Source organism: Mercenaria mercenaria, chromosome 5 (genome assembly GCF_021730395.1).
Source record: "Mercenaria mercenaria strain notata chromosome 5, MADL_Memer_1, whole genome shotgun sequence".
In the NCBI taxonomy this organism is placed as follows: domain Eukaryota; kingdom Metazoa; phylum Mollusca; class Bivalvia; order Venerida; family Veneridae; genus Mercenaria; species Mercenaria mercenaria.
The window spans coordinates 91,439,979-91,464,611 of record NC_069365.1 but is presented as its reverse complement, the minus strand read 5'-3'; the positions used below and the strand labels follow the sequence as shown (position 1 = coordinate 91,464,611).

The 24,633-nt window shown below is 35.2% G+C and overlaps 2 protein-coding genes across 3 annotated transcripts; one reads left to right on the top strand and one right to left on the bottom strand.

Moving 5' to 3' along the window:
- Nucleotides 1-228: 228 nt before the first annotated feature.
- On the bottom strand, nucleotides 229-23,924 carry LOC123559228 (uncharacterized). Of its 2 annotated transcripts, XM_053544290.1 has the most exons (7): nucleotides 23,858-23,924; nucleotides 23,505-23,557; nucleotides 9,951-10,613; nucleotides 9,518-9,673; nucleotides 8,834-9,136; nucleotides 5,184-5,253; nucleotides 229-4,715 (listed from the first exon to the last, which is right to left on the bottom strand). In XM_053544290.1, the coding sequence occupies exons 3-7, from the start codon at nucleotides 10,392-10,394 to the stop codon at nucleotides 1,531-1,533; spliced, it is 4,158 nt and encodes a 1,385-aa protein (XP_053400265.1). In that variant the 5' UTR covers nucleotides 10,395-10,613; nucleotides 23,505-23,557; nucleotides 23,858-23,924; the 3' UTR covers nucleotides 229-1,530. The 2 variants fall into 2 exon arrangements, with proteins under 2 accessions (XP_053400265.1, XP_045206968.2); XM_045351033.2 differs by lacking the exons at nucleotides 23,505-23,557; nucleotides 23,858-23,924 and adding an exon at nucleotides 23,062-23,375.
- LOC123557999 (inter-alpha-trypsin inhibitor heavy chain H4-like) lies at nucleotides 13,149-16,278 on the top strand. Its single transcript, XM_045349854.2, has one exon. The coding sequence runs from the start codon at nucleotides 13,320-13,322 to the stop codon at nucleotides 15,318-15,320; it is 2,001 nt and encodes a 666-aa protein (XP_045205789.2). The 5' UTR covers nucleotides 13,149-13,319; the 3' UTR covers nucleotides 15,321-16,278.
- Nucleotides 23,925-24,633: the final 709 nt, after the last annotated feature.

Below are 24,633 nucleotides of genomic sequence, written 5' to 3'. Positions count from 1 at the left end.
TTGGTTTTGTTTCTGGAAGGCTGTGTTCTTTGATCGTGGCTTTTCACATTGCACATTGCCCTTGTTCTAAATACCTGCACTCGCGAGAGTCTTTAAGTGTTAACATTAATATTAATTCTTTTGCTTTCACTCACTTCCTCATTTGAATTTGTTTTTACCTTTTACAGACGCAAAACCCACAATGGGTGATGCGGTATATTTGGACGAACTACATAGAAACAGTACATCTTTGCTTAAATTCCATATTTACTAGTAATAAGACGAGAAATCAAGATAACGTTCAAATGTAATGTTTCACAAAACTACGCATGGTAGCAAAAAATGACATTTGTGTAATGCGTTACAAATACATATAAGTTATGAAGATAACATTCTAGTTAAATGCATTGAGCTCCAGATCTTGCAACGGTAAAATAGGAGAACATCTTTAGATATAAGGGAAATAATGTTATATTTCTTAAGAAAGCTTTGAAACTTAATTACTGACAGACTATATGTTATTAAAACACATGAAACTTATTTTTTTACTAATTTTTACATTCGCAATTGAAAAGATACTCGAGGTAAACTACTGTTTACATTTAACAATTGTGGTGTATTGGTAAAAACGCAAGACAATTAATTGCAGTGCCGGCCCGAGTTCGGTTCCCGACTCGGGCATTTGTTTTCTTGATTTGGCATTTTTAAGATAGTTCAGAAACAAAAATTCATTTTCTAGTGTTAATAAAATAATCAAACTTTAATTTAGAAGAAAGATCATTTTGAGCCAAAATATGGAGGTCAGTGCCATTAAATTGATGTGTTTCAAACGTGATTAATATAACATTCCAACTGGCATTTGCTACAGGTATCAAGATAAAATTCTAACGTCAAGTGTTACAAATACTCTTTACATATAAGATATCAAGATAGCATCTTGACCTATATGCTATAAATGAACAAAAGCTATAAAAATCCAAAACTCTGTCCAAGTGGTCTACTTTAGGTTTCTACATGTGTATTCCCTTTCCTCGTATTCTCAGGGTTTCTCATATTCTTGTTTTTCCCCTTAAAGTTGTCAAATTATATAATGCTTGTTGTTGACATGTATAGGACAAAAAAGACACAACGAAAATTTCAAGTGATTTGAACGCAAATTGATGAGAATATTTGCACTTTACTGATCTTTTTTTTTTTAAATTTTAGTGGGGTGAGCAATATTGCCATAACGTATTCACAATGCTACTAATTGTCACATTTCTTGCTGCATTTGTTTGTGCTGAAAAGTCAAATCTAAACAGGAATACGAGAATCTCTTGGTCCATTCTTGAAGTTGGGCATGCTATTAAATGCTATACCAAAATAATTCTGTAATATCTCATGGCTCCATCTGAAAGACAAGTGCATTTTCTACAAAATTACAACAAAATACTGCTTACGAAGTGTCAATATGTTACTGGGAATAAAACAAACACTTAGCTCCCCATCTCCTGAGAATACGAGTAAACAGCAAATTCATTTTGTATAATACATTTCCTGCTTTAGACTACTTCAAATAGTGGAAGTGCTGGTCTCCACTAATTTCTTTTCAAATTCGAACGTATCGTCATTGTCATGCAACACGCAGAATCCATTTTCTTTCACATACTGCCTTGCTTCGTCTGTGACTTCCTTACCAGAAGCATCCGCAAATGACAACGGCGATTGAAATTGTCTCACTCTTAAATTGTATGTGTCTATATGAACACTTTTGTCTTTCCCTAATTCTGACAAACCATCTATAAATCTGTTCCAAGCTTCTTGGCTTATTGTCAGTCTCTTGATTTCTATGTCAGACAGAGCCATTGAACGAAGCTTTGTGATGAAAGAGAGCCAGGACACCTGGTTCATTTCAACCTTTTCGAACCTAATTTCTTTTAGGAAAGCTAAATATGGAAATAAGATATCATCTCTTCCAAAACGAACCATTCCTAGATGAAATACTGTTATTTCAGACAAATTTATGGAGAACATAATATTCCGAACTATTGTCTGATCAAGACAATCAAGCTTGCACACTTGAAGTTTCTTACTACAGATAGCATTAGCTAGAAAATCACAAGATGTGAAAGTAATTTTTTTTAAATGTTTGTGTTGAACAAAATTGCATTCATGGTCATCTTGACATACCATTGAAGCGCACTTGATTTGTGCCAGAGTGATCTGTTCAAGGCCTAAATTACGTTCAAGAAGTCTTGCCAGCCTGATCATATCTTCGTGTGGAAGACTTTCACAAAGGCGTAGATCAAGTGATGTTAACAAAGTGGCTTTCGACATTATGAGAGTACTGACAATAGGCGAATCACTGCAGGGAAACATTTGTTTCTGTTGTATCGCTACGCATTTCAATGTTTGAGAACAATTACCAATCATTTTACGAATTGCCATTACATCGCCATCTGATAAACTGCATTTAACAATGCATACTTTATCAGGTTGGCATTTATGGGCATTTTTGGCCAAAAAATTTAAATAATGTTTTTCACTCTCGCCAAAATCAACATTAGGAGTTTGTGTTTCTTCATTTCCGCCGATGTCGTTGCCATTTCCATGATCGAGAGATTCGATATTCATGCTCGTTTCTCCACTGCTATCTGTTTCTGAGAGTCCATCATCATAGCTATATATTTGCCTGCTCTCGTTATTTGCATCAGAACTGTACCGTTCCCTCCGTCCTATAAAACCACTGTCGCGTTCGCCTTCTCCATTATCCAAGTCGTAATTTCCATCGACACTAATACTACTCTCAGTGCTGTTGTCTGGGCTTTCATCCTTTCCTTCGTTTTCGATACAAGACATATCATCAGTGCTTTCATTATCATCTACTAGCCAGTCACTTTGACTTCCACTACCAGAGCTTTCACTGCTGATTTCATACGGTTCGTTGTCACTTTCTCGTGTGTGATGGGATAAATCACTGTCACTATTGTCAGCATCGTCTATTGGATATTCACTTAGACTTTTGCACTCAAAAAACTCTTCATTGAGTTTATCACACTCTAATACATATATTGACCTGACTTTTCTCGGATTTATGTTTTCATAAAGAGCCACATCAGTGGAACTGTCAATGACTAGATCGCCTAATGAAATTGAATTACACGGTTCATTTGAAAAGCTTTCGGAGGTACAGCTGAAAATGATGTCTTGTATCTTGTACATCATTTCATAATCATAATTTTCAGTTGTTTTCCTATACTTTTGAACTTGTTTGTCTGCATTAACAATTCTGAAAACAAACTCAGAAATAGATGTAGTAAGTGTTGAGTCCAAAGTGCAAATCATTTCTAATAAATTGGCGTGTTTACATACATCATCAATAGTCTTACAATATTTTAAATGTTCATCAATTACCTTGAAATTATCAACAGAATAATCTGTTGGTGATGTTGTTTGACATTGTGTAGTTATATATAACGCTGCCAAATATTCCTGTAGAATTGTATGAACAAATGAGTATGCTTGTTCAGTTGGAAATACGTTAATATCTCGATCTAGCGTAAACAGCCCTAGCTCTAGGAAGATATTTTCGATTTGTTCATCAATGCCTAATGACCGCAAATCATTTTGAGTCGTCGTAACTGAATACGTTTCATTCGAAAATAACATACTGTAAAACACCTTCGCTGCTTTCAGTATGAGGAATTTAGATTCCTTACACAGCTTTAGATTCTGTACACTTTTGATTGCATCAAAGCGTACATCACTGCAAAAGTCCTCGTTGTCTCGAACTACTTTCAGAATGTTTTCTTTTCTGTCTGACTGAGCGCTCCAAGCAAACATAGAACCCAACAAACTACAAGATATATCGCAGCGGGAAGAGGCTATGTGCTTGCTGACTACCCAAACACGTATAAGCTGGAGAAGCATAAAAGGAATAGTAGCAAGGTCAAATACAGACGACTTTTTTATATCCGCAGTGAAGGCCTCGGCGTCACATGATTCATCAACATATTTCGTGGCCTTATTAACGAAGCTTTCTACAGAATATTTTCGGATGCCACGAAGTTCTATTAATTGAACCATCTCAGATTCATCAAGGTTTAAAGCACGTGGCTTCCATGGTCTCGATGTTGTTATAATTGTGTAATCTTTAGTCAGACTTTTAAGTGGTATCCCTTGAGGCTGAAACTGCGAAGATGAAGGCTGTAAACTAGGCGTCCATTCATCCAGGCCGTCCATCAGGATCAAACAAGTGCCAGATTCATTTTCTAGTATTTCTAAAGCCGTCTGTCCAAACTGGTTTTCTATCATTTTATGAATGTTGTTCCCCTCAACAGCTTTGTTATAACGAAGCGACAAGAAGAAAAGAAAATCAAATTCCTTCATTTTTTCTGCAAACATTTTTAATTCTTCAATATGTCCCTCTTCAGCATGTGATTCAATTTGTCCGTCTTCAGCGTGTGTCAAACACCACTCATAAACTACATATTTGGTTAACATAGTTTTCCCATATCCTGCTTCCCCAAGGATGTATATATTCTGTACCGGTTCTCCGTCCTTGTAAAAGATTTCTGTCAGAGACGTAACATCTATTCCGTCTTTCATTTGTCGATTTCTTGCTCCTTCATTTGCTACAACCATCCATGGTAAAACGTAGACATCCCCTATGCATACACTTCGTCCATATCTCAAAGGTAGTACAGAGTTTTTTATGACCATTCTTTTATAGATATCAATGAGTTTTCTTTTCAAATCTGAAAATATATGTTGACCATAAACTAACACAAAACAGAGGTGTGCATTATCCTAAACCAGAAAAATGATAAATTATGAATGGTACACTGCATTTTAAACTTCTTTACATTCTTATGAAAAATCATTTAACTGTTTGTAGTTAGAATACACTTTGTATCTATCAACTGCTGCATCTAAAAGTCTCGTGCACATGGGGCCTCCAATGGCCAAGTGGTTACGGTCGCTGACTTCAAATCGCTTGCCCCTCACCGATGTGAGTTTGAGCCCCACACGGGGCATTTGTTGAAATTTTCATGTGAGGAAGCCATCCAGGTAGATGGTTCTACCCAGATGCCCGCCCTTGATGAAATAATTCACGGAGGGGCACCTTGGGTCTTCCTCCACCATCAAAGCTTGGAAGTTTACATGATATGACCTATAATTGTGTGGGTGCGATATTAAACAAAAACAAACGAACATATAATTACCGTGTTTTCGTCTTACATACTCCAGCTGTGCTTTGTGGTGTGCCTGACTGCTCTGAATATCTTCTAAAGTATGAAATACAATTAACTGAAATACAACTGATAATGAAGAAATCATTTTCCAGTTCTCTTCCGAGATCCGAGTCAGCACAATTTCAATATTAAAGCAGCTGACCCGTTATGACACTCGGTCAAAAGTTATGCAATACGTCTTCTTGTAAACCAATATGGCATTCTTAAGGTAGTTCTGCACGTTTGGATCGAAATGTTTTCTACAATGTAGAATTTGATTAAACTCTGATTTTTCAAAACTTCAGAATATACCTAGAAAATTAAGCAAGTAAAAAAGATAGGGTCGTGTGCTTGATATTTTGCTAGACTGATCTGAAAGAATTGAACCTCACGCAATTTTTCATAATGGAAGTCTATGGGAAAAACACAACTTTTTCGCGAATAGAATTTTTTCTACAATGTAGAATTTAATGAAACATCCCACAGTTGTAAATAAACATATGGCCTATAATGTGGTGAAATAAAATGTATAGGTCCGTGTGCTTAATTTTGAGATATTTGACCATGATTAAAGTGAACCACACTTTTCACACTAATTTTAAGACATTATTTTGAAATTTTAACGTGTCAGATGTTTTAATATCATATTCTGACTTTAGAAAGACAGTAACACTGCCATTGTAATAAATTTACTCATAGGTTACTATTAATTCATAAAATGATTTTCATTTCCGTATGCCGAATCCAGGCTTTGTTCCACGTTTTCCGGATAAGTGACGTTACGCCATCACTTCCGGTTTATCAAACGTGCAGAACTACCTTAAGTCTACGTGTAGGTCAACGCCGGAAAACCCCCCCGAAGAATGCCGAAATAGCATACGGAGATTACGTGAACTGCGATTGGTATTACGGGTAAACGAAGTAATTATAGTATTTCTGTTGAAGTTAATTGACCAAAATTTCAAAATGACACAGGGGAAAATGTGGCAATATCTTATATGTATACAGGTAAATCAATTATTTTGAGTGTACATGCATAACTTACATTGTGACTTTACTTATTGAAGGCGAAAACAAAAATCTTTGATGTACACATGCTAACGTTCTCATCCTTTTAGTATACTTAGGAATTTGCATGTCATACTTTGAGACATGTGTTACAACCGACCATCACCTTAGTATAAATACATGATATATGCTTGATGTCGGAGAACGAATGGACCATGCCACAGATTGCACGAAATTCGTTATTTTAAACTGGATGTCGCAATTGGCAATATTATTTCCTAAACATATACTGTATTGATTTATAAGCCAGCAAAAACATTTCAAAAACACAATTCTTCTTCAAAAGCAAGTGTATGAAGGTTATGAAGATCCAAGCCGAAATGTAACAAAGACAGGTTGATATATAACTAATGAAATGGTTAAACCAATTCAAGACTTAATATTAACATGATCCACAATCTTAATAACAGTGTTTGATATTTCTTTGAATATTATAAAAAAAAATTCATTTAAAACCGCTCTTCTTAACTTTTAAAGTGAGCCATGTCCAACAAAACGAATATGTGATTTAAAGCATATTTAACTGTATAAAATTTATATTTGATATGATTAAGGTTGGAAATGATATACAAGTATAAAGCAGTAATATAATCCAGTTACTGAAGAATTTTGAGTTTTTACATTTATATGTGGGAATAGGTCATTTTATAATAGAATCTAGTGAACAAAATATTAATAAAATTGGAGATGTGGACTACAACATTAATCCAAATATACTGTCACTTTTAATTATGCGTGATATCTAAACAAAGCTTCTACAGCCTTTTTGTAATAGACCAAGAGTACGACTAAGGTATTCGACATTGGAACTTTGACCTTCGTTTTCCTAAACTGGCTAAAATGCAGATAGAGGATTATTACAGTAAAACCACGACCTGTCAAAAGATGCATTTTAGTTCCATACTAGCAGACAAACGTGATTGAGTTCCAATGAACGTTTCCATACAAGGAGTGATTTGAAGTATAGTGACTTAACACACATCAGGGACACGCCTGTATCTCCCAGAGGATGTTTAAGCCATTATTAGTTACATTTTGAATTACGACTACACTAGTGTGAAACAATACAAATTGACTGGACTTGCTTCAACTGGCTCTAGAAAAGAAGCCGTTTGAAACCAAATAATTATTTCATATTAAATTAAGGGACAGGTCTGTTTTCTCCCTGTGTTCGACTCTCCAGTTCTAGTATTGTTAATGAGTTCTGAGATAGAAATCTTTAAAATCAAAATGTTTTTACACCATGCGGGGGTCCATCCATTGCATCCAAGGATGTTAGAAACTACATTTTTATTATAATTTTAATCTATACTACTAGCGGATGATTCAAGTCAAGTTAGGCTGAAATCCATTCTTAAGTTCTGTTGCAAAATCGTTTTCACCATTATGGACTGATCCCGTTTTGTTGCCGGAATGGGGTTGGGGGTGGGGGGGGGGGGGGAACGGGAGGAGTTGTGGGTGGGGGTGGGGGTTGGGGGGGGGAGGGAGGGTAAGGACCTATGAATCCCTACGGCATAAAGACCCTCCCAGGAAAAATCTGTTCAGGAGATGAAGTCATATTTAATATTTAGCAATAACATTTTCACACCCCCTTGCCCTAAAAATAAGGGCAATCATTTTTAAAGGAGAGGAAATTACCAAAAGAAAATATTATAGTGCGGCTGTATGTACATTCATTATAATTTGTTGTAGAATGTGTGAAAAGAAATATATCGTATTCATTCCATGAAGTCTTAATTCTATTATTACTTAGGTAGTTATTATTTCTTTGGCCCCATAGTAAACAACGTACTGTAGATACAATACAAGTGTCTGGGTGGATGCCAGATGATCACATGAGCTTACTTTTGTCCATGGGGCAGAGGAATGCTAAAATTATTTTATTTTTGGCGACGGGTTTACCCATTACCACAGTAAAACGTATACTTCTTAAAATCATATGATGGGCACACAACGTTCCTGTGCTGCAGAAAATAGCTCCACTCATGAATATCGCAGATGAATTATCAATGATAAAGCAGTTTAGCCCGTCTGCATTTAAGCTGGCCATTAAGGCAATGTAAGTTCTATCAATGATAAGAAGTCCAGCCCACCATTACCATTCCCATTACGTGAGTTCCTAATTCGTGTGAGGTAGCATAAAGTTCAATTTACATTTGAGGAACAAATTTGTACTTACTTCCCATTCATAAGTAGACTTCCGTAATATTTGGCATTTGATTTTCTTACAAATAGATTGTTACAAATAGATCGGCAATATTAATAGCGTAAATTATTGAGTGCGATATTTATAAAGGTGATGTGCTAAACGTTAATATTTCAGTTTTGCTTTGATATCTAGTTGTTGGTTTTTGTTCAAATAAAATATGTCCTCTGATATGTTTTAATAAGTTGTATTTTGTACAAAAAAAAGTAACCTAGTTATTTTAACAGACAAAATGTAAACTCTGGTTTTCTGTACTTCACCCCAGCTGTCATTGTCATATTAAACATAATCTGCCGAAAATACGCCCACCAGCTGAAATGAAAGTTGTAGTCTTATAAAGATTATGCAATAAATAGCAAAGAAGTATCTTTTTTGATGAAGCCGTTTCCTTGTCTTTCGATTCCAGACTAGAAATTCTGTCCGACAATGAACTCATAGATTTGTCCAAATTTTCTTTATCTTCCATTCTCTTTTTCTTCAACATTTTTAGATCTTCATTTGTCTTTCTCTTCACTCTTCCTAAGTCCATGTTTTTTCTTTGAAATTTATCTTCAAGGTCGTTCACTCTTTGGTGGAGATATTTCATTCTGTCTTCTTCGATTATATATGCAGCTGCTTTCAAAACTTCTTCCTCTGTCTCTTGTGTTATAATCAGTTTATTTTTCTTCAGCTGAAAATAGTACAAATTGCCAATAAAGAAATAAATCAGCAAAATAATTGGCAAAGCTCCATGAAGCACTGCGACAGGAGACCCTCAACCCTACTCCCTCTATCTCTAATATGATCTTAAATATTTATTCGCACAGCCATTATCCTTGTCATTGTCTACAACTTTAAATGCTCAGATATGCAAATCTTATCTAACTTCATGAAAAAGTACCTATATTGTTCAGTAGTAAATTGAATTTCAGGGTCAACATAATTAACGTCACACCGTCACAATGATCATATGGCGACCTTGCATAAGCCTATTCAATAAACAGTGTTGACTAACTTTATCATCTTGGTCTGGTAAACATAGACCATCTAAGACATACATCTATATACCTACCTCCTTCAATTTCTGTGCTGCAGTTATACATTTTTGTCTCATAAGAAGTTCTTTGGGGTCTTCTAAAACAGCAATCATCATATCAATATACTCGTCTGCTTTCGTATCATCCAGTTCCATAGACGAATGGAACAGTTCATTCCTTATCACACGCGCCTGAAATCAACAATAACACACATTCATTTCTGGTATAATTTCTTCCTAATTTGGACAAAGCTCGGAACTTGTACAATTTGTGTTCATTTACAGATGCAAATCTTAGAAACATCGCTTAGCTGTTATTCAAAACAATATTTAAACTGTTAAAAGCGAATCCAGCAATCGAATAAAATTATATTTATATTATGAAGACAATAAAATGATTCATTGTGAAATATAAAATGAAGATAGAAGAATTCACATTATGCTTTTTATTCCAAAATAAGCAACGTACCTGTGAGAAGACGTCCGAACCAGTGATACAGCTTTGAATGTGACTGTGGAATTCTATGTTATTTATAATAACATGAAGTAGACCAGAACAGTCAATTTCCGATGCTTTGGTTTTCGAAACATATCCCGGTGCGTTGATGAAACACTTTCCAAATTCCCAGTGGTTTGTACACCAGAACATACTGTTTACATTATCCCAATATGGCTTTGGCGGACTGGAGGCGTGAGAACGGATGATTTTATCATAGAAATCGCCACAAATGTTGTTGGGACATGCCATTTTGCCATTTGGATATTGACAATTACATTTTGCGTGTCCAAGCGGACATTGTTTATTTCTGTCGCGGACGTGGTTTGGTTTAAGTTTTTTTAAATTACACTGGTTGCAATTGCTGACTGGTACGGAACGGAAAATTTGAGCGAGGATGTTTTGGTGATGTCGCATTAGAATTTCATCAACGAAAGGTTCTAAGCCTTCTTTAAGCCAGAGCTAGCTCTGACCCAGTTCTTGTATTTTGGGTCTTTAAAGAGAGACTTGTGAGCCATCGCCATGTTAAAACATAAGCAAGATGTTTGAGGACATCTTCAAGTCAAGGTCTTCGTCTTCATCTTCAATTCAAAGAAAGATCAGGATACACCTCTGTGTTCACTGGTAGCTCGAATTCTGCAAGTAAATAAGTATATTTGAAAGTTTAGTGTTTTGACTATCCTATTACAAGTTTATCTTGTATGTTTATATTTGAAACTAACAAATACAAACGACTACAGTCTTTGCAAACAGTAACATTCGATTATTCAAAAGTCTTGTGACAGAAAAAGTTAATTTCATAAATACAATGACATAATTATTACAAACGGTGCTACACTGTTTGTAACATGTAAATAAAAGGCATATTATTTTCCCTTTTTTATATGTAAGTAAAAGGCATATAACTTTTCCCTCTTTTATGCGAAATGGGATACCAGCTTACATATAAAAATCAATGCCAAGTCGTGGAACAAGATTAACTTTGTGGAAAAGTGAAACAGAGTAACGGAACTTGGCATATCACCATGATTAACAAATGTTTGAATTTTCAGTCAATTATCACTAGTGGTTACTGAGATACCAACTTCTATATATAAATGTTACCAATGTTAGGGGCAAACAAACAAATACTCAAAAATCACATTTTTGGTGTTACGCTGGAAATTCATTCACCTAATCTGATCGACTTGTGACATAATAATGAACGGGAATTGATAAATGTGTTTCACGCACTTTTTATAAGGTAACCCAGAATTATGTGAATGAATGAGCAGCTGATAAGCTCAAGTCTAGAAAATAAACGATATATTCTGTTCTGTTATATATATTTTGTAACTGCGATAATATTACACCTAGTTGTTCTGTTATGTCTGAATGAAAATATTGAGAGAAAAAGTATGGTTAAGAACAATTTATTCCTTCGGCTAAAACAATCAAAACATTTTAAAAGAAACGCGATTTTTTTTATATTTAAAGAGGAATATATTTTTTTCTATAGCAAATACTAGTACAAACATTTCAGTGAAGAACGTATTTTTAAATATATCTAAAGCGGAAGAGCTTCAGCTGCTCATCTTTATAAATACAATTCATATGAATATAAAGGTCAACTTATACATTACAACAGAGAGTGTGAATAAAGCGTGTTGAATTATGCTGTTAAGTAAATCATTTTTTCATAACATATATAATATATATGTTTGCACTTGAAACAAAACTGGCGGACAATAACTAGTGTTATTAAAGTAATACTGAATTTTAAAGGCCGACTTTGGTTGTCCAGGGAAACTTTTGGATGATTGGCACATATCTTTAACACCTTGTGGGTTCAGGCCATAAAGTTAACAAATTTTCTTGGTATGAATAACAGGGATTGATAACATTGGTAGAAAATTCGGTGGTTATCTCAGCACATTTATGCACTCTGGATTCGGTAAGGAAAGAATCAAAATAAAGGGGCCATATATCAATACTGTACATTACAAAATGTTTAATGTCTGACACAATTCCTACAAACATACATCAAATACATTCAATTCAATTTCTTCAGATATTTAGATATATGATTGCATATTAAACATTGTAATACAATTCTCAAATAAAAATATAAATATTGATCTTATTTAACAAAAAGTCAGTATTACTAAATCATGGTCTTCATTTTGCAGATGTATGCAAGTGACAAACTCCAATAAGAAACTCAGTGAATAACATTTTAGTAAAATGCTAACTTAAAATCATAATCATCATCGTTAAATATTTTACGTTTATAAATGTACTGATTTAGTATGTTTCATTTAGTTTTAGTACTGACTTTTTCGATTGGCTTATTCATCTACTAAATTAACATTTAAGGATTCATTAACTTCTGTAACTGCACCGATACCATGAATGTATTGTATATCCTTTTTGTGCCCCCACCACCATTTTTTTGTGTGTGTGTGTGTGGGGGGGGGGGGGGGGGGGGAAGGGGGGAGGCAGGTCAGGGGCGTTAAGAGTTGTCCTTATCCATCCATCCGAAACCCTCTGAATACAATCCGCTGGTTTAGAAAAGTATTTATAAACGACTTCAGACAGTTATAGTTTATTTAGGAGGATGAAATTAACTACGTTACCAGAAAAAAATATTGTGTACTGTAAACGTGAAGGAATGCCTGAATGTATGTTGGTCAGAGATTGTTATTACAATCCGGCTTTGGATTGATTGAAAAAAAGTGTAGGGAAACCCGTAAGATTCAATGAGACGTAAGCTGATTGGATAAAAATGTTATGTTTACAATCATAAAATTTGTGCCAAAATCAAGCAATATAACGTTGTCTATGAAATTTGGAATATTTTACTAGTGCCTGGCTGAATGGTTGATTTTACAATTCTGTATTTAGAATAGTAGGTGTCAGCGGGCTTTTTGCCTCTAAATGCCATGAAGAAAGGGGGTAGGTTTTTCTGATGAAAAATTATAAGAAAACGGATTGGTTACGCCTATATAAAATTGCTATTTTTATGTGTCTGAAGTGCTGTCTTACTGAAAGAATCACATTTTCATGGTCATTTCTCAATTTTGGGGCATGTGACAGGGCCATTTCTTATAATGGAAGTCTATGGAAAAAGTAATAGGAGTGTTTGACCTCAAATGTTATCATTCACAGCCCTGATTGATATATATGAGAACAGTTTTCTACTGCACACCGTTTTAGATACCTAGATACGAGTTAAGTAGGGTGAATCAATACTCGATAAAAGACGCCATTTGATTAAAACAATGGATTATTAAACTGTTTGTAAACAAATGTGAATTTAAACAGGCAACATGATAATCTGTCGGTAATAACAAAACAAACAAGATGAAATGCGTTTTGTTTACAAGTTGTGTACTAGTTTTCTATATACACACTGTGCAGAATACGATACTCAGTAGAAGCTTACATGACGTAGATGTGCGAGAGCTTGAAATCACGTCGGATGTCGCCCTTAGATACGCGAAAGTCTTAGTAAAGAGTGTAATGATCAATCGGAAGTCAGCTGACCAGGAAGTGACGTTTCAAGTTAAGCTCCCGAAAGAAGCGTATATTACAAGTTTTGTTATAGCCACAGACAATAGGACAATCGAAGCGGTTATTAAAGAAAAAAAGAAAGCACAAGAAGCCTACGATAAAGCTAAGGAAGACAATGTAACCGCGGGTCTTGTTAGCCATCAAGGCGTCAGAGATGATTTAGATTTGGACATCTTTGAAATCGAGGTAAACGTAGCTGGGGACACTGAAGTAGAATTCCGTCTAGAATATGAAGAATTTTTGCAACGTCGTGCTGAGAAATATTCTCAAAAGTTATTTATAGACTTAGAGCAGGTGATACCTAGTCTGGAAGTAAAATGCAGTTTTAAAGAGAAACAGAAGTTTAAATATTTCTCGTACAAGACACCGTACCTTAAACAACGCGTAATTTATGAAGAGGGCGTTGTGTCAAAAGATGGTTACTATGTAAATACCATAGACTGGAAGCCAAGTACTACGGAACAAGAAGTAGCAAGTGTTGGACTAGAAGCGCCATTTGTAGTAGAGTATGAGTTAGAACTGGAAGACAACGGGGGTATGGTTTTCATGAATAACGATGGTAACTTTGTTCACCTGTTTTCAGTCCCCTGTGACGAGAGTAACGTCATGAGGAAACAAATTGTGTTTGTAATAGATATAAGCGGTTCAATGTCTGGAAATCCAATACATCAAGTTCGAGAAGCCATGACCATTATACTTTCCCAGCTTCGGTCAACGGATTATTTCAATATTATCATATTTGATGACATTTCTGCCAAGTGGGAAACGAGTTTTCAGCAAGCTAATCCAGATAATACAAACGCGGCAAAATTGTTTATTCAAAAGTACGTTAAAGCAAGTGGCTCTACAAACATAAACGATGCGCTTCTGAGTGCTATTGACTTATTTAGTCGTTCTAATTCTGTTGAACGCTACGGACAAATAATCGTTTTTCTAACTGATGGGGAACCAACACACGGTATAACGGATACGTCGGCAATACGACAGAATGTCCGAGATAGGAATTATGTACGTGAAGAGTGCTGCAAATCCACAATAAACACCATTGCATTTGGGCGGAATGCTGATATAAACTTTCTACAACTGATTGCATATGAAAACGCTGGTACTTTGACAATTATCAAAGAGATCGAAAGCAATGTAGCAGACGGTGAACTGATTTCGATGTACAATGAAATTGCGAATCCGTACTACAAAAACCTAGTATTCTCATTCGAAGTGGACGGTGCAGTTTTACCGGAAACCAATATCACGCAAGCGCATTTTCGGCAATATGATTGCAAAGGTGAACTTGTTATAAGCGGCCAGACACGTCCGGGAGAGAAAGTATTGCCTACAGTAAAAGTAGTGGGCGCACGTGATGATTTTACCTTTAACAATGTCCCTACAATTCTAATATTAGACGACGAATCTGAGATGCTGACACGGCTTGCTGTCTATCAAAGGGTGAAATATTTCTTAAAAGAAGCCGAAATAGCGCTCGATGCAAATGAAAGGGAGAAAGCGAACAAGGTAGCGTTAGAATTGTCACTGCAGTATGGATTTGTCACACCGTTAACTTCACTTATTGTTACCGACTATGCACCAACACAAACTGCTGGAAATGTTGACTATGGATTTGAAAGCCAGAGTTACGACTTGCAATACGATAAAAGACTTCCTTCGGGACATGGGAAAGCAGATGGGGCTCATGCATCTGTACGTGCAAATAACAGTGACAAACTGTGTCTGCCATTCAACGTTTTAGTCACTTTATTAGTTATTTCAAAATGTTTTGTCACGATTCTGTGAGCTGAATATAATGTGGTAAGAGAGTAAATGAATTCTGGCTACTGGTAAGCGAACAGTTACAGTATAAAATGCTACATGCATCTAGCAGGACGACATAATTCGACATGCTTTAACAACTGTTAACATTTACGTTCTTTAACTTCCTTAATTATTATTATCAATTGTGTAATTGTTTTTTAACTTTTGATATTTGTGTACATGTACATATTTTGTTATTCCCTGCTGTATAGTTGATGTAAACACGTCATGAACGAACATATTTTCTGGTTCCCTATTCAGCGCATATTCCAATGTTTTCAACGAGAATAAATCTAGAATTATTGCTCAGCATAATACTATTCCGCAACTAATGACACCGTACTCTCATTAGGCATACGAAGATGGAGAAAATTAACCCTTATCCTGCTAAATTTATTTAATGAACTTGTCCATTTTTCAATCTGCCTAGCACCAATCAAAAAGGGGTGTTAACCAAAAAGAATGAATAGCGAACAGTGCAGATCTTGATCAGACTGTACGGACGTGCAGTCTGATCATGATCTACACTGATCGCAAAGGCAGAACCCATCGTGTTCAGCATAATAAGGGTTAAAACAAATATATTGAGGAAACATATTTTAATGTATTTATGAATATCTATGGTTTCTTTCTAAAATGATGAAATAAAATATTTAATTTACAAAAGACGACAGTTAATACTAGTAGATCATTAATAATTAACAGTACATTAATTAGACTGCTCATATTATTCATACGAAGAATCATTTTTAAGCCATTTATGAATTATGCTTTTGTCAGGATTTAAAACGGAGAAAGAAATATGTATTTATACATGTGTACTTGTTTTAGCTTTAAGGTTTAAAAGATAACCTTTTTTCCGAGATACGAAATCATTTTATCTTGTAACCTTTGTCATTTTGCGTGTTGTTAGTTACATAATAAAATAAATTGAATTGAATTGAATTGTTATTTACATAGTTAACGCTGAAGTAAATACAATTGAATTTATGACGCACAAAAATAAGCGATGATTTTGTTGTATTTTACGTTTTGTTTTGTTTTGTTTTCATGGACTTAATAATATTAGGAACTGGTGCAGGTGTCTGGCGCCGCCATCTCCCAATTTTACGATAGATATCAGTGTTGTTTGTTTTCCGACAATTTATTTTTTTTATTTTGTTGGGTTTAACGTCGCAACGACACAAATATAGGTCATTTGGCGGCTTTCCAGCTTTGATGGCGGAGGAAGACTCCAGGTGACCCTCCGTGCATTATTTCATCACGAGCGGGCACCTGGATAGAACCGACTTTCCGTAAGCCAGCTGGATGGTTTCCTCACATGATGTTTTCCGACAATACCCTAAAAGGTTTCCAAGAAAATTCGAAACAAGTGTGAAAGAATTCCAGACAATTGTAACAACACTGAAACAACAGATTTTAGAAGTTTTAAACAGAACTTTGAAACCTAAAACAAGAAATAATGGAGTTAGAAAAGTTCAAAGAAGAGAATTGCACAGTTTGCACAGTTTGAAAAAGAGTAATCACAATTGCGAAAATCGAAACAAATAGAACGGCAAAACTTGAAACAAGAGTTACCAGACTTGCGAAGCTTAAAACAAGTTATAACAATTGCAAATCTCTGGACAAGAGTTATCAGAATTGCAAAACTTGGAAAAGGAGTTGAAAGAAATGGAACAAAACTTTATTGATTTAAACTAAAGGCAAATATATAAGAACGATAGGTTATGGTGCCCAAAATCAAGATACATTTCGTCGACATTTTAAAACCAATAAGAGCGAGCAAGTGAAGAAGCTGTCGCTAAAAATAATGAGTTCACCAAGAAGACATGGTAAAAGAAAAGTATGCTCAGGCCGGTCAGTAACTATTAACGTGGATACAGTCGCGTTTTCAATTTACCTTGGCCACGAAATGTCAAACGTTCAGCCTAACACTGCAATAATTTTCAATCAAGTCTTCATAAATGACGGAAATGGCTATAAGAAATCTGGTATATATACAGCTCATGTTCCAGGCGTGTACATGTTCACATATAATATGGAATCTAAAGTAGACTACATTGATATGAAGCTTGTTTACGATGGAGTAAATGCGGTAGATACAATTTCAAACACAGACATATCTGGTAGTAACACGGTTATACTGCGGCTAGACCCGGGCAAATTCGTTTGGGTGGAATCACATTTTACCGACAATGCAGAAATGATATCAACAGCTTGTTTTCCATTTAGTCACATTTTCCGGATTCTTGCTTTATTGGTGAACATGTTCACAGGTTTTAAGACATTTAGAAGAAAGATATTATATGAGAAAAACTTTTACACAAAGAAAGTTTTAACATCTGAAAGACAAACTGACAGAAAAGAGCGCGCCATAATTGACTTAAGTTACTGTTAAGTTAAGTTACTGATCTTGAATATATGTATGACACACGAAATCATGAATGGTAACAATTTTGTTAAGTATAAAAACACAAAACAGGTCAAGTGTCCCCGTTTGGACGATAGACGGGACCTTACAAGGATACTACTGGCCAAATTTGATGAAGATCCGCCTTTTGGCGGTTCATGGAAAAAAGTCATACAAAGATATTTCTAATTTTAGCACTAGTCTTGGTCCCTCTTCAAGAAATTTAAGAGAGGATTTTATAAGAATGCTTCATACCCAGATTCTTCTGAGTAATTTCTATTTTAGCTCCAATGGTCGGAAAAAGGAGACAAGTGCCGCCATTTGTATAGAATTATGAGAGGACTTTACAAGGATGTTACAGATTTAGGTTATTTGAAATCCGTAAAGCAGTTCATGAGAAAAAAGTAATTAAAAGGTAACTCTATTTCCCTCAAGTGTCCCCGTTTGAACAAATTGAGAAAATGACCTTATAATGACGCTACAAACCAAGTTAAGATCCATTACGCGATTCATAAGAAGTTGTTTCAATGCATTTTTATTTCAACTCTGTCTAGCGTCCCCTAAATATACCATGTGCAACCATTTGAACAAACTTGGAAGAGGACCTTATAAATGATGCTTAAGATCAAGTTTGATAAAGATCCATCCAGCAGTTCATGAGAAGTTCTTAAATTGTATTTCTATTTCTCTAAAAGGGGCCAAGTGCCTCCATTTCAACAAAACTGAGTGGACCTTACCAGGATGCAATGAACGATGTCGACGTCAGGGGTTAATAGGATATCTCTCACTATTCTTCTAATTGTGGAGATTAATATGTACTCACAAGAAGTGTTAACTTGAAATACGAAATAGACAAATAGGAAAGAGATGAACACGACAATCCTGAACTTAATTCAACCATTTTTCCAGTAATTTGTATTTTTGATATATTGGTGTATACATATACAAATACCTTATTCAATGTTTTAGCTAAAATGTTTGAGGTACAGTGGGGATTAAGGTATATTTAGAAACAATATAGGATACATTTCTGAGATATGTTAGTGTGCGAAATGTCAAATATGATGGCGCTCAATAATAAACATGATTATATCCATCAATTCTGAACCAGTGCTATCTTGTTCCCTACACCAAAAGGGATCTAGAAGAGCAAAGTGTTTTTGTAAAAGTAATCTTCACCTTGTGATTTCTAACACTTAACCCTTATGCTGGACACGAGTGATTCCGCCTTTGCGACCAGGGTGCACTGTTCGAAATTCAGTCAGTACCTTTTAACAGTTAATAGAACTTTCCAAAGTTACAGATGAACAGGTTTATTACAGAAATTTAGCAGGACAAGGGTTAAGAAAGCACTTCTTTTTAAGCTGGTCATTAAACCTCTATGCAAAGCTTTTGAAAGAAATGAACGACAGGCAATTGCTGGATACCATACAATGTTATTAGCACCATAAGACTTGATACAAATAAGTAATTCTAAAGAGTGTATATAACAAATTAAAGCATAGCAAAAGTTCCTTCTAGGGCACATCTTTATAAATACATAATGATCATCTTGTAAAATTTTGGTTGCAATGTCTGTTTTAGATATTGGTCATCAGTGTGTGGAACCCCAGGATCGGACACAAGGACAAGATCATTGTACCTTATTGACATTCCGTATCCCAGCGTTTAACCAGGGAGTCAGTGGCGCAGTGGATAGCTGGCTGTACTACAACGCCAACGATCCAGGTTCGATTCCCGGTTGTGGCAGATATCCCGACTACTGTTCAGTGCGGGGTGATTTACTTTTATTGGTACTTTTTTCAGCAGTATAGGTCAAGACTGGGTACTGGAATGGTAAATATGACGCTTGCCGTAGGCTCAGCTGGCTGGAAATAAGGAGTTCCATCCATTCCAGGTGGGGACTTCCGTCGACTACTCATGTTAAACAATAAACTTTATCTTTATTTTTAACCGCCCCTTGGGGCGTTACATTTTGCATTTTGTTTATTTCTCTACCAAAATACAAAAAAAACCCCTGAAATTTTGAAAAAAAGAACTATGTTCTTTTCTACTGTCTAAACAATGTCAAGTAAGTATAAAAAGTTTAATGCTAACGTAATTTGTAACAAAGTAAATCCGTTACCACTTTCAGTTGAGTAAATACGGAATTAAAAAAAGCTGGCAGGTCAGTCCATTTCCACATGTAGCGTACCATTCGATGCGTGAATTTGTTGCGCAGAGAATCGCCTCTATTAGGAAAGAATAATTTTAACGTAAGAGGTTATTGGTTATTTCTACGGTCATGGAGTTTGATTGGCGAGCTTGTAAGGACAAACAGCTTTCGAGGTCTGTTGCTCAGTCAAGTATGACTTACCAACGCTAAATCTTCCTGCTTAAGAGAGGGAAAAACAACACAGTAATGAGTAATCTGTATCAAGTTATCTTAAACACAACTATTCTACAAGTAAAAAGACTCAGATCTTAAATTAATTAAAACTAAATTAAATAAAAGTACATACACTAAAATAATATTTAATATGTCATTAACTACAAAGAATTTGGGTGGTTTTCAAAATAATGAAGCAAAAATGTGACATAAAGGTTGAAAATTAAAACCTATTTCTTATTGTGGTCATCTATTTCATTTGATAATTCAAGGAAATAGCTTTGGGCAAGTGTTGAGAAATACCAATCACACAATATTTCAACCTTTAAGTTCAGTGAATTTCCGGTAAGATGGTTGATAAAAGCTGTAGTGTTTAATGGCAAGGGATTTTTTTTAGTTTTATTATACGCCCGAAGGGACGCATTATGTTATGGTCCCGGTGTCCGTCCGTCCATCCGTTAGCAATTTCGTGTCCGTTCTGGAACTCTTGAACCCCTTGAAGGATTTCAAAGAAACTTGATACAAATGTTCACCACACCGAGACGACGTGCAGAGCACATGTTTTGGATATCTCATTTCAAGGTCAAGGTCACACTTAGGGGTCAAAGGTCATATGAGTGTGTTTTGTGTCCGCTCTGTAACTCTTGAACTGCTTGAAGGATTTCAAGAAACTTGGCACAAATGTTCACCACACTGAGACGACGTGTAGAGCGCTTGTTTTGGATGACTAGCTTCAAGGTCAAGGCCACACTTGGGATTGAAAGGTCATATATGACTTTGCTGTATCCGCTCTGTAACTCTTGAACTGCTTGAAGGATTTCAAAGAAACCTCGCACAATTGTTTACCACACTGAGGCGACGTGCAGAGCGCATGTTTTGGATTACTGGCTTCAAGGTCAAGGTCACACTTAGGGGTCAAAGGTCATAAATGACTTTGCTTTGTGTATATTGCTATGCATTGCAGTGCTCTTGTTTTTATTTGGCAGATCCCTTTTTGTTCTCTTACAATATTTTTTTAATTACTTCCCTTTTTGTTACTATAAATAGCTTATTTTGAAACTTTTTTATTATTGGCAGTAGGGAAAACCCGAGACCACTTTTCTGTGGTAAAACATGGATGGTACATCCAATTTTTAGATGTTTTTTGACATAACTTTACCTGGTAAATGTTTTTGTGGACTTTTTTTTAAATTTCTTTTTTTGTTCCTGTCCTTTGGGCTTCAACAGTCAAGTTCTTTAAATTTTGCTCCCATCCTCTGATGTAACCCTTCGGGCGTATATTGCCCCGCTTGGCGCTCTTGTTATTATGTATGACAGAATTTTTTAACATATATGATAAGTGATAGGTATATGTGTATGGTTTGAAACCTAATTTATCAAATATTTGTGGACTTTGGTTTTTGAAATCACTCTTACATCACAAATCTGACATGAAAATAAAATTTTACCTAGAAAATGTGTTGCTGAATGAAATATAATTAACATATTATTATAAAACCTACTTTTTTCCTGCATTTTGCATGTCTATAAACCAGTAATTTTAATTTCTAAAATTGTCAACTGAAAATTGAGTTATTTAAAACTTATTTTACAGGTTCACAGGGGACACATATTGAAAATCAGTGTTACATTCATTATTGGTTTTCTGTTCATAAAAAAGGCTATTTGTGATCAATTTAAGACAACTCCTATCGAACAATTAGTGTATTCGACAAAATAACTACAAAACTGAAAATACATGCTATATATTGTTACTGAGAAGCTGCACAGGGGACAAATTGCAGCAAAAATATTTTTATAGAATATGTACATAGTAAGTGCAATTCTTTTAAATTCACAATATTCACTAGTGAGCATTATCATATGTAGGTAAACTTAAGTGCTTAAGAAGCAATAAAATTGATGTTTCCACGTTTTAACTTGAAAATTGGCAACTCCAGAAAAAATGCAAACAATGAATTTTGAATTGTCCAGGGTTTCTTATATAATGCTAAATCATCAAGTATATTGTAATATTGCCTAAATTTTGTGTACACATTGCTAAAAATATAGAACTGCCATCACATATTATAGTAATGCTAAGGTAATTGACGAATGTCAAAAAAAGGTGCACAGGGTACATCATAAATGATGCTTTGAGAATGTTAACATTTATATGTGAAGTTAAAAACTGCTTTTGTATCCATTGTAACCCCCTTTCAGCGAAAAAAGTAACAAAAATCATTCTATTTAAAGAATAAAAGAAATCAGACATTTAACTACCGAAAAGGTGCACAGGGGACATTTTTGGGTGTTTAGACATTCATCAAGATTCTGAGAAAGTTGATTTATTAAACAAAAATCATATTATGTTTTCAAAGCTGAAAGATTTAAGATCTTAGAAAAACATTAGGACTTAAGAAAAGTATAAGAGAATACACAGACATATTACATTGTATATCAATACATGCAAGAACTTCACTTTGGGTGGTTGAAACACATTTTCTTTAAATAAGACACATTACAAAAAGGGAATCCAACTAGAAATGCTGACATTCTCATTTTTAACATAATGGTCCCAGTTTTGGTTTACCAAAAGAATTTGAATAAGTCAGGACATTTCTTTTTTAAAGACAGAGCATTGACTGATTTTTAATATTCGATTTTTCTTAAATCTAGATCTAATACCTACATTATCAAGGTCATATGCATATTTTTCTATTTCAGTGATGGGAGAAGAATCTCAAATGCCCTCAAGGAGCAGCTCCCATACATGTTGATCCAAGCAGGGAACAAGCCCACAGTGGTGAGGGCAAGTGATCTTCTCCTTTTGATTAATTTATAATAATACACATTAAATTAATTTTAAGGGCCAAACAAATGTGTACCCCCACCCCCATTCATCAGACAACATAAAAAATGGGCCTTAAGCACGATTTGACGAGGTTCGAAAATACTCCATATACCTTTGATCCGTTACGGACCCCTGTGTGATTTGTGTCCACTTGCATACTACTGGACAGGATGACCTCTGTGTGTGAGACTAACACAAGTGCGACCTTCGTTTTTACTTTCATTTTCAGTACTTCCGGGAAAAGCTAAAGGTCGTTTGACGACATTTTCCTTGTTTTTAAAAATACACGTTTGCCTTGCGAGAGTGTATAAAAATGTGACAGGTGACTTAAGATTATAAAACACAGCAACCTCTATAGAAAGCATCGTTGGTTCATAATATATATTGAGAAGCAATATTTTTGAAGTAAATCTAGCCATAAAAGTCTCACGGATGTGTTTTTTTTTGCATCCCCCTGGAGTGAAATATGCATTTTGGAAATTTATACCTAACCGTTCCTGAATAGTATAAAGGAAGCATGCAACTGTACTGGATAAAACAAAAAAGTAGATCTACCTTTGTCCTGCAATGTTGTTGACCTACTTTCAGAATCCGATCCTTTTATGTATCTGAAAACGTAAAAATTGACCTTGATAATATTCAGTGTTATGTTAGTTTTAAATTGTCACATATTAATATACATAAACAACAGATAAACTGTTAAGTTATATAGATATAATTTCCATACTGCGAGTGCAGGACACTTTCGGTTTCAACAGTTTGCAAAATTCTACATATTTACAATTACGTAAACAGCTCACAATTCGATATCAGTTACCAAAGAATTAAAACATGCTTAAATGTCATTTTACTGTAATTTTGTCCCAAAAATGCCATAACAAGACAATCAACAAGTAAAAAACACAGACCTGATCCGTCAATATAGCAACGCTTGAAAAAAGGCGGGAGAGGGAAACTGGTAAGATCCGGTTTGTTTGGAAGTTTATTGTGCGATAACGAATAGTAAGATTTGGATACTCCGACGTAGTCTATTTCAGACCCAATAGTAGCTTCTATTTAAAATCTGCTGAGACCTTCTAGCATTTCATGTGCGATGTTTTTTCCACATCCGCTACAGTGTATAACCATAGAAAAAAAGACAAAAGGTCTTGTATACATATGAATGATTTCAAAAACGACCACAAAGTCACCGGTTTGGAGCTCCAGCTGTAATATGGTGGGTACTTACACTCACAGTAAAAAGGAGAGGGGGAGGAGGGGCGTATAAGTGGGGTGCGAGGAGGGGGATTTGGGTTAAGAAAAGTTACACCTTCAACATACAATATAACATACATAATATAACATATAATATGAAAAATTAAGGCTAAAAGCAAGTTGAAAATAGGTGCACGCTACCGCCTCGGAACGGCAAGTCACCTGTATAAAGGAAACTGGGGGCTGGAAGGCGTTTCGGGCATGCCAACTTAACTTTGCAAGCAAGAAAGTTTGATTCTGGGTAGTCTGTAGCTGTACAAGATGACAGCCATTTATCCAGTGTAGTGTAGTAGTAAAAGGACAGGTAACACGAACTACACGAGATTACAGGAACAACAACGATGAATGGCTGTTAAGAGTTATCTCTGAGAATAAAATATTTTTGAAAGTTTTTACACATGAAGATTATTGCAGATATCTGCCAATTGGT